At 41.1% G+C, this 14,971-nt stretch overlaps 2 protein-coding genes and 1 long non-coding RNA gene across 3 annotated transcripts; 1 reads left to right on the forward strand and 2 right to left on the reverse strand.

The window, feature by feature from the left end:
* Positions 1-757: 757 nt before the first annotated feature.
* On the reverse strand, positions 758-8,484 carry LOC108606510 (integrator complex subunit 6). The gene is made up of 3 exons (XM_017996680.1): positions 8,367-8,484; positions 5,666-6,207; positions 758-5,358 (listed from the first exon to the last, which is right to left on the reverse strand). The coding sequence occupies exon 3, from the start codon at positions 5,280-5,282 to the stop codon at positions 969-971; it is 4,314 nt and encodes a 1,437-aa protein (XP_017852169.1). The 5' UTR covers positions 5,283-5,358; positions 5,666-6,207; positions 8,367-8,484; the 3' UTR covers positions 758-968.
* A 928-nt stretch (positions 8,485-9,412) lies between these two features.
* On the reverse strand, positions 9,413-14,743 carry LOC108606512. The gene is made up of 3 exons (XR_001915456.1): positions 14,715-14,743; positions 9,746-9,861; positions 9,413-9,688 (listed from the first exon to the last, which is right to left on the reverse strand). It is a non-coding gene; the product is annotated as an uncharacterized LOC108606512 (long non-coding RNA).
* LOC108606509 (amyloid protein-binding protein 2) lies at positions 10,923-14,721 on the forward strand. Its single transcript, XM_017996679.1, has 7 exons — positions 10,923-11,168; positions 12,292-12,872; positions 12,938-13,162; positions 13,223-13,324; positions 13,386-14,062; positions 14,126-14,283; positions 14,340-14,721. The coding sequence occupies exons 1-7, from the start codon at positions 10,974-10,976 to the stop codon at positions 14,496-14,498; spliced, it is 2,097 nt and encodes a 698-aa protein (XP_017852168.1). The 5' UTR covers positions 10,923-10,973; the 3' UTR covers positions 14,499-14,721.
* Positions 14,744-14,971: the final 228 nt, after the last annotated feature.

The raw sequence follows: 14,971 nt of genomic DNA on the forward strand, positions 1-14,971 counted from the left end.
AAAAAATAAATTTAATCATAATAATAATAATATAACATTTGAAATTTAAGCTTAAGTATAAGGTTCTCTCAATAATGTGCATACATATGTATGTGTGTGTGTGTGTGTGTGTGTGTGTAGGCAAATTACTTGAACTAAGGAGACAACTGTGGGTCTTAATGCTAGTTACTAAAAGACTAAAAAAATTGTTTAATCGTTTTACACTATTACTTATGATTTTTTGTTGCTGTAATTGGTAGTTGGTTTTTTTTCTTTTCATTTTATACTTAAAAACCTACTCTAGATATAAATACAATACCCTACCCAAAAAATAAGCCCCCCCCCTCCCCCCTAACCGACCGCGCAAAAGCCGTTACGCTGCGTAGAAACAAATTAGACTCTCCACAGTATTTACAAGATGTAGGCGTGGCGTAGAGTTTTGGTTTTTGTGTGGTCCCCCCCAAAAGTGTTTGGAGCTGTTTTTGACATTCGAGTTTGTCTGTGGAAGCTGAATGTAGACTTTGCGTTTTTGTAGAGTTTTTGTGTGTTTGTTTGTTTGTTACATATTGCTATTGTTTACATATAAGGCATTTGCGTAGAGCAGTTGAAGTCATTGCTTGAACTGCAGCGTTTTTTGTTTGTTAACTTTGTTGTGTAGAATTGTTAATGTTGTTGTAGAGTTTTTGTGTGTAGAGGCGCACTGATTGCATGCATTTGATTGTTTGCCAGTGGAGTGGAGAGTTGTTTTGTGGAGAGTTTTTTTTTTTTTGTTTTTTGATAATAACTGCTAGCTTGGCTCTGTTGCTTTCTAGCTTGTTGCTTTTGCTTTTTTGTGTGCAACACATTGTTCCATTGTTGTTGTTGCTGCTGCTGCTGGTGTTGTTGTTGTTATTTCATACCAATCACAGACGAATCTTGCGCAGCAGCAGCAGCGTCGTCGTCGTCATTCGCATAATCGTCGCTGATCAGTTGGAGGACAACAGCCAACGTTAACTCTTACTAATCTCCAATGCTGGCGCAGTCAGCGGCTGCAGCAGCATCTGCTGTGGTGGTTGCTGCTGCTGCTCGTGCTGCTGCTGCTGCAGCTCCTCCTCTGGCTCGAACTGCTGCTGCTTGCCATCCCACCAATCTTTGATGCTGCAAACCATTTGATGGCGACGAAAACGCATCGATTCACCAATGCACATGTCCACAAAGTCGGCCTTCATGTCCTGATCGCCTTTAAGCAGATTCAGATGATCCAGCAGCTGGCTATAATCACGTCCAGGTCGTCGTATATCACGAAAGATTTGCGAGCGCAAGTCGTAGTTATGCAGGCGTGCCGACTCCAGCTGCTCATCCGATAATGAGGGATCTGGTGAGCAGGCTTTGATGACAACGGGCGTGACTTCACCATTGTGTGTGGGGCTATGCGTGGGTGAAGGTGAAGCTTTCAGCTCTAGCTTAGGACTGCTGTTTCTAATGTTGTTGTTTGTGTTGTTGGTGTGATGATTGCTGTTGCTGTTGCTGTTACTGTTGGCATTGCTGCTGCTGTTATTGCTGCTGTAGTGATTGAGCGCATTGCCCCAAAAAAAATGTGGATTGCCGACCAAGTTTGTGCTGCTGCTGCTGCCGTTGCCGCTGCTGCTGCTGCTGCTGTTGGCGCCGCTGCTGTTGGCCACACGCTTCAAGGAGTCAAAACTAAGATCATCTTCCTCCTCTGGCTCCTCCTCGCCATCGCCATTGGCATCGCCATTTAACAAATCGTCGCTGTCATTGCTGTTGCTGTTGTTGTTGTTGCTGCTGTTGCCATTGTGACAGGTTTGCAATATGCGCGAGATCTCTGATGCATCATTAATGTCATTGTGTGCAAAATATGTAGAGCTAGTGCTAGTGCTAGAGCTGCTGCTGGCAACAGTTGTTGTTGTGCTGCTGCTGCTAACAACAGCAGCGCTTGTTGTTGTTGTCGTTGTAGCTGCTGCTGCTGCGGTTGTTGTTACGACTGGTGCTGTTGCTGCTGGTGGCGACAACATGGCTGCATGACTGCTGCCATAACCATTCGGCATTAGCAGCAGCGGCGGCATTATAACTGCTGCTGCTAACTTATTATTATGTGTTGCTGTTGCTGCTATGCTGTGTGTTGCTGCCGGCAGCATATCGTTGCTAACGCTGCTGCTATAAGCAGCATGATGCAGCGTCAAACCATTGAGCGGCACATACAAGACGCCGCTGCTGCTGCCATGGTGCTGGCTATGATCTGGTCGCATGATGTGGCTATGATCTGCTCGCATGTTGTGGCTGTGATCTGTTGCTGCTGCTGCGGGTCTGCTGCTGCTGCTGCTGTTGTTGTGGCTGCTGCTTAGCTGTGTGTCTGCTGCAGTGCCATTGCTGGCAGGCATGTTGGCTGTGCTGTTGGCTGTTGTTGTTGCTGTGCTTGCTGCTGCTGCTGTTGTTGTTGTTGCTGCAGCTGTGCTAGCTGCTGTTGCTGCTACTACTGCTGCTGCTATTGCTGGCGTGCTGGGCGCTGCAGTTACTTCAGTATTGCTACTGCTGCTGTCTTGCTTTTCATGCTCGTTGCTGCTGCTGCTGCTACTGTTGTTGTTGCTGCTGCTGCTGTTTTCATCATTAATGCCATTAATAAAATTATGCACAAAACCATTTAAAGGCATTTCCTGGTCTGTTGCTTCCTCCTCGCTAAAATCATAGCTTAAACGTGGCTCAGCTACGCCGGAGTCGCTGCTTATATTGCTGTTGCTATCGCTGTTGCTGCTGCTGGTTGTTGTGGTGGTGGTGTTGTTGTTGTTGTTGTTGCTGACGCTGCTAACGCTGCTGCTTTGACTAGGCGCATCCGAATCATAATTATGCTCATTGCTTTCCTCAGTGCTCATTTGCTCATCCTCATCATCATCATCATCCTGCACCAGATCCTCCATGCTGCTGTTCAAACTGTCAATATCGCTGTCGCTGTCGTCAATGTTGTTGTTGCTGCTGCTGCTGTGTATATTGCTCAAGCTGCTGCTAGTGCTACTGCTGTTGCTGCTGCTGGCACCGCTGCTGCTGCTGCTGCTGTTGTTGTTGCCGCCGCCGCCAATGTTGCTGCTGCTGCTGGCGCCGCTAGTTGAATCAACCGACAAACGTCTAAACTCAAAGCTGCGCGGCAATGGGCCCGCCTTGCGTTTGCGTCCACGTCCATTGGGATCCAGCTGCTTCGATTTCATGCCCAAGGCACCAACACCATTGCCCAGCAGCAAGCCTGCGCCCAAGGGCGACGCTGCTGAGCCGCTGGCAGCTTTAATTGGCGCCACATCGCTTAGATCGGCCTCATCCACCATTACCATATGCTTATCCTTCTTGTAGGGATTGCCGAACATATGCTGGCGCACATTGGTGGGTTCGATTTCACGCAGCGGATTATCCTTGTTCTTCAAATACTCCTGGTAGTTGCCCATCTCAGCAATGGGCAGACAATGTCCCGAATCCTTGCCCAGCAAACTGGCAGCGGGACGCAGAAATGTTTCACGCATGCGCGCAATTTCATCAATAAGATCACGTCGTGGTATATCAAAGGGATTGCGATAACCCTTGGCAGCGCTTTGATTCGTTATCTGAGGCACCACAATGGTATAGTTCTCCACTGGCTCGATCTCGGCATGCAACTTGGCGAACGTGTCGCGCAGCAGCGGATGCCGCACCAAATCGCGCCGCAGTGCGGCGCCCGTGCAGAGCTTGGCGGTTTCTACTTGTCTATAAGGCGGTTTGGGTTGCTTCAATTGTTTGTAAACCTTCAGGCAAAGGTTCTCCTGATCCTGCTTTGCAGTATTCTTGATGTGCTTCAAATGATTCGCTATGGAAGGTGACAGATAATTGTCCACATTTTCGGGCAACAGAAACTGCAGCAGCTGATACGGCACATTGATGTTGGCCAATGCCTTGCGCAGAAAGGGGCAATAGTACGGCGGAATGGAGCGCACGTAGGCATTGAACTTGTACATGAGATCGTTGGGCGGACTCATGTTGTACTTGTGTATCAGATCGTGGAGCAGCGGCAGCAGCGCTGGATAATTGTAGGCCAGCACATAGAGATGCACTTGACTGAAGTTCGGCGCCGCCTTCAGATAGCCAAAGGGCAGCTCGAAGCCGTGCATGCCATTGGTGACGATCACCTGCCAGCATTTGTTCATCTCACGCTTGTTCAGTATTTGCAGCGTTAGGGGACAGCCTTCGATTTCATATTTATCTACGGGAAAACTTCGTACGAGTTGAGGTTCCTCCACCGCCGGCGTCAGAATCTTCAACTTTGGATGGGCGTCGCGGGGTGGCAATGTTATAGCCTTGGAATCGGGCCAATAGGGCTCCGGCAGCGGCCAATAGCCAATCGGAAATGTCTTTTGTGTAATATGCTTTTGCACATAGATCATTTTCTTCAAAGGCTGGAAGACTATGTCAGGCGTGGGTTCGTTGCTGTTGCTGCTGCTGCTGCTTGTCGACGACGACGCAGCAGTTGACGGCGTTGTTGTTGCTGCTGCTGTTGCTGCTGCTGCGGCGGCTGCTGCTCCACCGCCTGTTGTGTTGCTTGCTGCTGTTGCCGTCGTCTCCTTCGGCAGCATGGGCTCAAATTGCAAGACCACGCCCGGTTGCACCTTCTGCACCAAACTCTCGATGCACTGATTCAGCACATAATGACTGCGCACGCGATAGGAACGTCCGCCGGTGACCTCACACATGCGTTCAATGGGCGAATCATCGTGCGGCACTTTGCCCTCCACTCGCTCATCCACCTTATTGCCCGGCATGCGCAGCACCAGCGAGAATAGCCGCTGATCCCAGCGAAATGGTTCCTTGGTAAACTTTGTGCCAGGTATTTGATTGCTTAGCGGCAGTATAATCTCTTGATGAACACCATTCCGATACGAATAGCGTCCGCCATCGGTTATCACTATTATCACCGACGGCTCCAGATAGAACGGACAACGCCCCTGGCCATAGGTATCGATGCCCGATTGCATGCGATTGAGATTAAGCAAATCGAATGCATTGCGTAGTGATTCACCCATTGAGGTCAGGCCATGGCTTTGCAGATTCTTAAGCTCGTTCATAAAGGTCGCATGATTCTCCTTCCAGCCCGCTTTCACATTCGATGGCGGCTCCTCGAAGGTCAGGAGCATGTAGCGATCACCCAAGCAATCCTGTGTGCGTTGTCTGTACTTCAAAAATGTCTCCACTGCTCCTTTCGCTATATCCAGGTAGGTCTTTTGTACACCATTCACATACGCCTTCTGGCACATGGACGAGGATGTGTCTACCAGGAATAGTATGATGGTCATGGCGAGAAGCAGTCTCAAGGCTTCACCTCCGCTTATTTTGTCCTCGCGCGTTTCTTGTTTCTTCTTGTTTAAAGCTCTAAAATAAAAATGAAAATAAGTTAAAATAAATCAAAAAATAAATAATAAATAAAATTAGCACAAGCAATTAATTTTGTATACTTTGTATATTAATTTCGATTTTTTTTCATAATTGAAAATTTAAATTCATTTAAAACAAAAAAAATATTTGCCAAATGTTATATAAAAAAATAACATATCAATTACAAATAGTTATGCAATTACTTTAAAGCAAGAATGATTGAAACAAAATATTATTTAATATTTTTTTTGTGTAGCGCTTTTTAGCTTCGATTCACAGTTAATTGGCATAAACTTCAATTTACCGTTGCTGCTTTGCTGTTCTGTTTTCGCAAAGTCTTGTAGATTGCTGCGTGTGCGTAATGCGAGAGACAGAGATGAAGCATATAGATAGAGATGGAGAGAGAGAGAGAGCGAGAGCGACAGAGAGTAGAGAGAGAGAGAGAGCACTTGTTGTTCTGTAGTGGGTGTTGTTGTTGTTATTGCTGCGTTACTCCCGATATCGTTTCGATCTCTTTGCTCTGCTCTTACCACTTTTTCGACCGTTACTTGCTTTTTAGAGTTTTTGTTTTGTTTTGCTTTTTTTTTTTTTTTGATTATATTCAGTTATTTGTTTATTTTTGTTGTTGCTGCTGCTTTTTTTTTTATGTGTGGCAGCTGTTGCTTGTTTTATGCTTTTTGCTAAGCTTTCGTCTTGTTGCTTTCTTAGCTAGCAGCGTTCTTCCTCTTGTTGTTGTCCTGTTCTCAAGCAATTTGCTCTTTTTCTTCTCTTTACTGTGCTTCGTTTATAGTAGTACATGTTGCGTAAAACACCTGACATTTGGGCTTTAAGCAAAAAAGCAACAGACTGCAATGAGAGTAAGAAAATTGAATTTGTAGAGAAATCACAGTCACAAACTAGAAAACAGAAAGTTGCGCATACGCAGTGTGTCGTGATGAGTGCTGAGTACAAGCAACAACAAAAAATTAGTAATTATAAATCAAAAATATGTTCTAAAAATATAGTTATCAAAAACAAAACAAATGACGAGCACAAGAAATATAAAGCTCAAAAATTGAATAAAAAATTTACATTTACAACTATAATAAAAATATAAAAAAAAATTAAATGGTGAGCAGTTGCAGTTCTCTTTTAATATACTATTATTTATTTTAAAAATTGTAATATCAAGCAAATTGCATTTGCATATCTATTGTTAATTTTTCGTTTATTAATGTTTATCGCCTGCGTAATCACTGATAAAGCACAAGCACGCACACAAATACACACAAACACAAATGCAGCGTCGCAGCACTCAACTCGCATATGTATATTTCTTTTTTTGACAATAGATGTGCTAATTTTAAATTCTCTCATTCAAAGCTGTAACTTTATGAACTCTCGAACGCACACTAGTTCTCTTGCTCTCAACCGTTAGGTCAACTAACTACCAGCCGAAACTGATTTTCGGCTGATCGTGCCTAATAAACGTTTACTACTCAAAGGCAGCGCTTCTGCAGTCGACGTCGCTCTAGCAGTGCTCCAAAAAAATAAAATTAGTGATGTGCGTGTGTGTGCTCACGTATTTGTTGTTTTTATGCGCGCATAATTTTCGAAACCGATTGTTTTTTTTTTTACAATAATCTTTCACACAAAAATTTTTGTGACACATAAATCTTGATCTTACTTGTAAAAAATAATAACAACAACAGGAACATGTTTTCTTTTCGTTCGCACGTGTGTGTGTGGGTAACACGATCATTGCGCTCGCTCACGTCATGCGGGCCTCTCTTCCGCTCGCTCACTGGCTCTCACGCACACATCTTTAGAAAAAATGCTAGTTAACTATAAAATTATTAGGTTGAGTCTTGTTGTTGAAATAGCGCACACACCCCCTGCCTTTAATTTAACTTCATGTACAATTTATTTTAATGAGAAAAGACTGCGCGTGCAACAACAACAAATGAGTTTTTTATGCGTGAGTCAAGAGCCTCGAGTACAAAGCACTCAATTGTACACACACACACACACACACACACACACACATACACAGACACACACACATGTGCACACATATATAGAGCAACACTCGTGTGTTCAACGGCTAAGCGGCGGCACAGCGTTGCCACATGTTGAGAGCTAAGTGCAGTGGGGTTGAACAATGCGCTCGTCATCTGTTTTTTTAGTGGAACGCAGCCAAAGTGGCGCACGTGTGCACAACATTTTTAACAATAAATTATTGGCAATTATTTTTAAGTAACGCACCAATAATCGTCATGCAATGCGTAAGTTAGACACTAGCACTGAACTGGGAGTGGCAACGCTGCTCACAGACGCAGGTAAGACAACAAAAGCTGTTATCACAAAAGGCAAGGCGCGGAAGGAGGTGATAATTAAAAATTGTTTGCTATGTGCCAGCACTTGTTAAGAGTGAGAAATAAAGAGATTCATCGATATTGCTGAACAGTGTGTTTACATTGCGTTATCGATCGACGATAGTATTGTATTTAAGGTTTCAGTAGCGCGCCAATATTTAAACTTGCTATCGCTAAGCAAACTTTTTTGCAGCTGATTGTCTGCACAACGACGTAACGTAATCGCACTTTAACAAAAAATAAGCAAACACTCAACACGCGTAGTTAATTAAGTAAACAATTACTTAAAATGAAGTTAAGCTGCAAACGTTTAGTTTGGCTTTGTCTTACTTTATTAATTACTGTTTTATTTTTACTTAAAAAAAAAATATATCGCCACCGCCGCACCGCGCGCGCACGCATACACTTAAACACACATATATGCCATATACACGCTCGCAAACAATTTTTTTTTTTTATACGCACGCTCTCACGCTCACTGCCCCTCTCTGGCGCTTGATAGCCGCTCTACCCGCCCCCGCTCCATTGCTTACGGTGACGTTGACGACGACATACATATGTATGTACGTACGTATGTATCTATTTGTATGTTTACTTGTAGTATCTCATCAGGCGGGTTAGTTTGTTTCACACACACACACATACACATACAAACACTCAGTCTCTCGAATTGTCGCCTCTTCCTTTTCTATTGCATCTGTCTTCTGCTTTGATTCTGTTTCTGTTTACTGTTTCTGCCGCCCGCCACTGGCCAACCAACCTTTCAGTTCAAAAGTAAAAAAATAACTGAGAGGTAGAGCTGGGAAAAACGTTGATGTGGACTTCGATTCATCGATAGTTTGAGATCAACGATGTTTATTTTTCAATTGCACAGAAGAGCTCGTGTATATTTTTTATCAAAATTCAGATCATTGATGTATTTTCTAAACAAATAGATTAATCATGAAAGAAAAATGTTTTGTTATCAATGGTTAGCAATTTAATTGACAAAAAAGTAAAACGGTTGGCTCTAAGACTTGAGAACATCGTGAGCGGCGATAGTTGTGACATCGATGCTTTCCCAGCTCTAAGTGAGAGGAATTTCTGTTTTCAACATGATTTTATGTGTGCCAGTGCTGTACATATTTTCCCGTCAGATCAGATTATTTTGAAAAGCCAATCATGCGAAATGTTGGAAAAATGCGGCAATCGAGATTTAGGGGTTCTTAATACTAATATTTTGTTTTTCCGCTGGTTTTTAAAATATTGCATGTTGTTCAAAATAATTCAGTAGTCGCAATCAACTTAATATCGTTTATGATTATTTTGCAGGCTTTTATAGATTTTACTATGTTGCCTAAGCATACAGAATAAATAACAATAAGAAAACATTAATAAGCACAACTGAAATCAAACCAGCAGTATCTTATTGTTAGTCTTGACAACAGCCAATAGCTAAACGTATCTTAGCTTAGTATAGGAGGGCTAGAAACATATGTGGTTATACAAGCGTAAATAACATCATAAGTTAACATTTTAAAAAGTAATATTTAATAAATAGATTGGAATTTAAATATTTTTATATGTGATTAACATTAACTTTGTCGCAGAGATAACAATATATTTTAATGGCTTTGTGCCTGTTTTGCAGGAACAAACTATTATTCTCCATATTTTGCTTCTGGCATTTTGTAATGGCGAAATCTGACTTGAAAACGGCTAGGCTGGCAGCATTGGTGTTTGTAAGGGCGAGCCAGCAATACGATCTTTGGTATCTTATCGATCTATCGATGCACTCTACATGTAAAATTTTCACTGTAATTATAGCGTCAGTAGGAGAGTCTCAGCATAAGAATATCATGAATATAACTTTCCTATTGATATGTTTGATTACAGCTGTCTGCGCACCAAAGTAAATACATCGATACGCATATTTTTGTAAAAGTTGCCGTTAAAGTAAGTATCGATTCAGAACGATGATAAGACTTGTTGCACTTAAATAAAAGTTAAAAATATTACATATTCATAAAATACAAGTTTTATATACTTACTTTTTTAGTACATTTTTAGTAAATGCTAAAAATTTGCGTTTTGATCATTTGTCTAACCACAACAGCCTTGAGTGAGTTACGCGCGTACGCGTACTGTTAACTTCTTAACAGTGTGACTATAAAAATGCAAATAATTAAAATTTTGTTAAACGTGTAGGCTTTTTTTTATTTTTATTCTCATTAATCCTTTATTTTTATAATATCTTTTGTAATCTGTGAGCTTATACTACACGTTAACCTAAATTAAATACAATACAGCTTAAAAGTTAAATAATAATAAAATATACAAGCTAGGAACTATGTATACTTATCGCTAATTTGTAAGACATTTCCCAAAATGTAGTTTTTATACACTTAACATGGATTTGAAAACAATTTCAATATAACATTAACAGATCACTGCTACTACTACTCGATAGCTCTTGCTCGATATGTATTGCTCAATGCATCATCTAGCCATCGATTATACATTCATCGCTCATCCTTAAGACAAATTATTAATTTTTTAGCGTAAAAAAGAGCAAAGCAAAAGTTTAACGCAAAGACGGACAGAAAGCTAGCATAAAGCGAGTGGCTTGTGGTAAGGCGTACACTTGTCTACAGGTAAATTTATTGCTAAAAAGCAAAAGTGTGTCGAAGATAAGAAATTATGAAATATAAATAACAAACAAACAAAAAAAAAAAATCAGCGAAGTTGAACAAAGCAGTGAAATTGTCCAAGCAGCTGCTCAATACAGCCAGCATACATAAGTATGCGTGCATGTGTGTGTGTGTGTGTGTGTGTGTGTGTGTGTTTTGTGTAGTTGAAAAAAAAAGAAAGGAAAAACGAAGAACATCTTAAAAGAAAGTGAAGTGAGCTCTGAACATACACGCACACAAGCACACGTACGCATAAGCATATAAACATATTTATGTTTGTGTGTATGTGCGTGTGTGTGTGTGTGTGTGACATTGCAACTTCAATAAACAATTAATTAATAGAGAGGCACGTGTGTCTATAATTACGATTATCTATTTTGGCTCAATTGATTTTATATGTGATTTACGTTTTGCTTTTATTGCGCCATACTAATCAAACAAATATCACTTGTTGCAGAGCTAACAGCTTTACAAAAACAAGAAGAAGAAGAAGAAGCAGCAGAAGAAGAAAGCAGCAGTGACTGCTCCCAGCAACAGCAACAACAACAACAAGCAGTGAGCAGCTGAGTTTGAAAAACAAAAACAAAAAATGGCTGCACAACAGCAGCTATTGGCATTAATGTCATCGGCCTCCGGCCATGACAACAACAACAGCCCAAAGACACTGTATGATATGTCATTGATTGCCGTTGTCAGTGGATTGGACTGTAAAGTTCCAACGTTGGAACGCATCGGCAAGTTGCCGGAGCTGCCGCGTAATCTACTCATTGATGTCTATGAGCTGGTAAATGCAACAATAACAAATTTACATATAAAAAAATGTACAGTAGTTAATGTTAATATGAAACTAGACGTGCTAGTAGTTATGCCAAATGTTATCATATCCAGCGCTTAGCTAAATTAGGTGTAAATTATTTAGATAAATTGGCTGTTTAGATCAATTTATTTTTAGCTGTTCACATTAGCGTCACTATGCTGTAGATTATTATAAAAAAAAAGTATAAGTTGAGTTGTATTACTTACAACTGAACTTTTTTCCAATCATCATAACATACGTATGTATGTGTGTGAATATGTTTATCAGCACACACACACACACACATTTGTTTTTTATCTGGTTTTGTTATGTCTTAGCCTCTTAGCACCTCGTGTGCGAATTTGTTTTGATTGAATCTTGGCAAACATGTGTTTATACATAAACAAATACAATTGTTTGTATGTCTGTCTGTCTGTCGGTCTGTCCTATAAACCACATTTCATTTATATCGCTCGCCACATGATATCCTTAACAAACTTTAATTACACAATTGAAGCTTAGATTTGTTTTTCATCATACACATAAATATATACTATATATATATATATATATATATATATATATATATACTTATATATATAATATATATATATATATATATATATATATTAATATATATATGAATATTCTTTGTAAGTGTTTACAAATTAGTTCGGCTTTTGTGTAAAGCCGCCGGCATGACTCGTCTTGTTCAACTAAAGTAAACACTCGCTATAAATGTCAACTAAGCTGCAATAAGTGGCTTTTTGATTTGTTTAGCAATTTTCAAACTTCAAAACATAGCTTAATATGCAATATAAATGTTAGGCTTATATATTTAATGTACAGTAGCATTTAGCTAGTGTCTACTGTATTGCAAGCACTTGTTGCGTGCTGTAAGTAAATCTTATTATTTATTGTAAACAATTGGTTGCTGGAAATTATGTTCAAGTCGGCGCACAGTTGACAATAACGACAAATAACGGTATACATATATATACGAAGAGTGGGCAATTGTCACGATAGGCTATAAATAAATGTTGCAACAGCGTAAACAAGCAACAAGCATATGCAGCTAATAATAGAGCACTTATTTCTTATATGTATATAGATGTCGCAGCATGAGGAGCTTAAGGATACACTGCTGGAGGAGCTAACCAACTTGGATGTGTTCAGGCGCTTGGTGCGCTATGCACCCGCCCGCAACAAATTGTTGCGCGTGGTGGCAGCTTTGATGGCCAGCAATAAGCCATTGCCGCGTCGTCTTAGCGACGCCTACGTAGCACGCTATGAGTTGCCCGAAACGGAGCAGCAGCAGCAGCAGCAGCAGCAGGAAGCGGACAAAACAGAGCCAAAAGCAGAAGAAACAGCAATCAAATGTAGCGATATGCCAAGCACTAGCGCTGCTGGCAGCGCCAAAACTCCAAACTCAAATAGCAGCCCGAGCCATTGCATCTATGAGCAAACTGCTGCAGTGGTGGCTGCTGAAAAGAATGAATTGCCACCATTGGCTACACAGCTGCCAGCCGAGGATGCGCTAGCCATTGATTTGGGTCTGCGTCTGGGCAGCTTTCTATCGGAGGCGGGCTGGATGGAGGAAAGCATTGCGGTGTTGTCATGTCTCAATAACAGAATAAAGCGCATGCAACGTTTTCAAAATGAGCTGGTCACACGACTCGACTGCCTGCAGCGGTAAGTTGTAAAAAAAAAATGAAACACTGCGTATGCGTAATTTATTAATCTCTGACTGCTTACAGCTTACTCTATGCTGAGTCTTCGCATTGCAACTTCAAGCTGGCGCAGCAAACATTTGGCGAGCTTATCAACTTGAATCATTTGCTAACCGACGAGGTGCCCACATCATTGATTGCCATTGCGTACACACAAATTTCGTCCATGTATTTTGCACGCAACGAATACAACAATAGCCACATGTGGAGTGTGCAGGCTATGGAATATTTAAAAATGTCGGCGCCACCACGGTTAGCTGCTCACTGACAACATTACAAACAATTTGTTTATACTTATAATTTTACTTTTAGTGTTGTTGTCGATGTCCTGCGCCAGGCGGCCAAGGCGTGTGTAGTCAAACGTGATTTCGCTCGCGCCAATTTACTCATCTGCCAGGCAGTGCGACGTGCACGGTAATTATGCTCGACTTTAGCCGCTATAAGCTATATGTTTATTTCATTTGTTTCTCTTTAGTGAACACTTTGGGCCCACACATCAGAAATACGGCGATGCCTTACTCGACTATGGCTTCTTTTTGCTGAACGTTGACTCTGTATTCCAATCGGTGAATATTTACAACGAAGCGCTGCGTGTGCGTCGCGGCATCTTTGGCAACATGAACTTCCACGTGGCCATTGCACACGAGGACTTGAGCTATGCCTACTATGTGCACGAGTATAGCACTGGGGACTTTAGCTGCGCTCAGAATCACGTGGACAAGGCCGTCAGTATAATGAAGAAACTTGTGCATCGCAATCATTTGATGCTGGCCTCGGCCAGACGCGTCAAGGCGCTGCTGCTGGAGGAAATAGCATTGGATAAAATAGCCGATGGCATGGATGAGGAGGATTTGCTGCAGCAATCGGAGGAGCTGCATAATTTTGCACTTGAGCTATCGCTGGAGGTGTTCGGCGAGGTGAATGTGCAGACAGCCAAGCATTATGGCAATCTGGGGCGGCTGTATCAGACCATGAATCGTTTCGAGGAAGCGGAGCATATGCATCAAAAGGCCATTAAGATAAAGACAGATCTGCTGGGGCCATTTGACTACGAGGTGGGACTATCCATAGGACATCTCGCCTCGCTATATAATTATCAAATGCGTAAATTTCGCGAAGCTGAAGTTCTTTATCTACGCAGCATTGATATTAGTAAGCAACATCTATCTTTCTCTTTCTAGTTCGCACATTAACAAACTTTTTATTCTTTCTCAGGTCTGCGTCTCTTTGGTCGCTCATATTCTGGCTTGGAGTATGATTATCTGGGTTTGTGCCATGTCTATGAAACGCTACATGAATTTGAAAAGTATTTACGCTATGCTAATATTTTGGAAAATTGGCAAATGCTGCGTGGTCAGAATATAACACAGAATGTAAGTGTCGAGTTAATTTCTAAAATATTTAATATAAACCTTAACTACCATTGCAGAAGTCCAGCTATCCAGCTATAGAGGAGGATTTCACCATAGAACAGGTCAAGAATAAATTCTTTAGCATGACAAGCAAAACGCTGCATAATGCTACAACCACGCCCACTGGCGTCGATGATGCCATATCACAGCCCGAGGGCAGCGGAAATAATCCTTAAAGTTCAGATGAATCAACTTTATTATAAAGCAAAAGTGCAACAAGAAAAAAAAACCCTGTAGTCTCCCCTCCACCCCAAAATATGTATTAAGTGCGTTTTGCTTTTAAGTTTCGGTTTTTATATATTTGTCGCTACTACAGACTACACATCCGTCGAGAGCAATTATCTTAATTTTTTCTTGCTTTATTTTTTTTTTTATAAATATGTATAACTTACCAGCAGTTTCTAGCTATGGTATAGTTTCTTAATTTTTGTTTTTTTTTTTTTTAAATACCTGTATATAAAGCACAAAAGTGAAATTGTTTAGCTTCATTTGTTTCAACTCCCTGCGCCAACTGTTCAGTTGTTAAAGTTAGTTATGTATATTTTATATACATACCAATATTGTGATTTACAAAAGAAAGAAAATATTTTGTGCAAGCGTTTGATTTTTCAATTTTTCGCTGAATTCAAACATTTAATTTGTAGCACAA

Source organism: Drosophila busckii, chromosome X (genome assembly GCF_011750605.1).
Source record: "Drosophila busckii strain San Diego stock center, stock number 13000-0081.31 chromosome X, ASM1175060v1, whole genome shotgun sequence".
NCBI lineage: Eukaryota > Metazoa > Arthropoda > Insecta > Diptera > Drosophilidae > Drosophila > Drosophila busckii.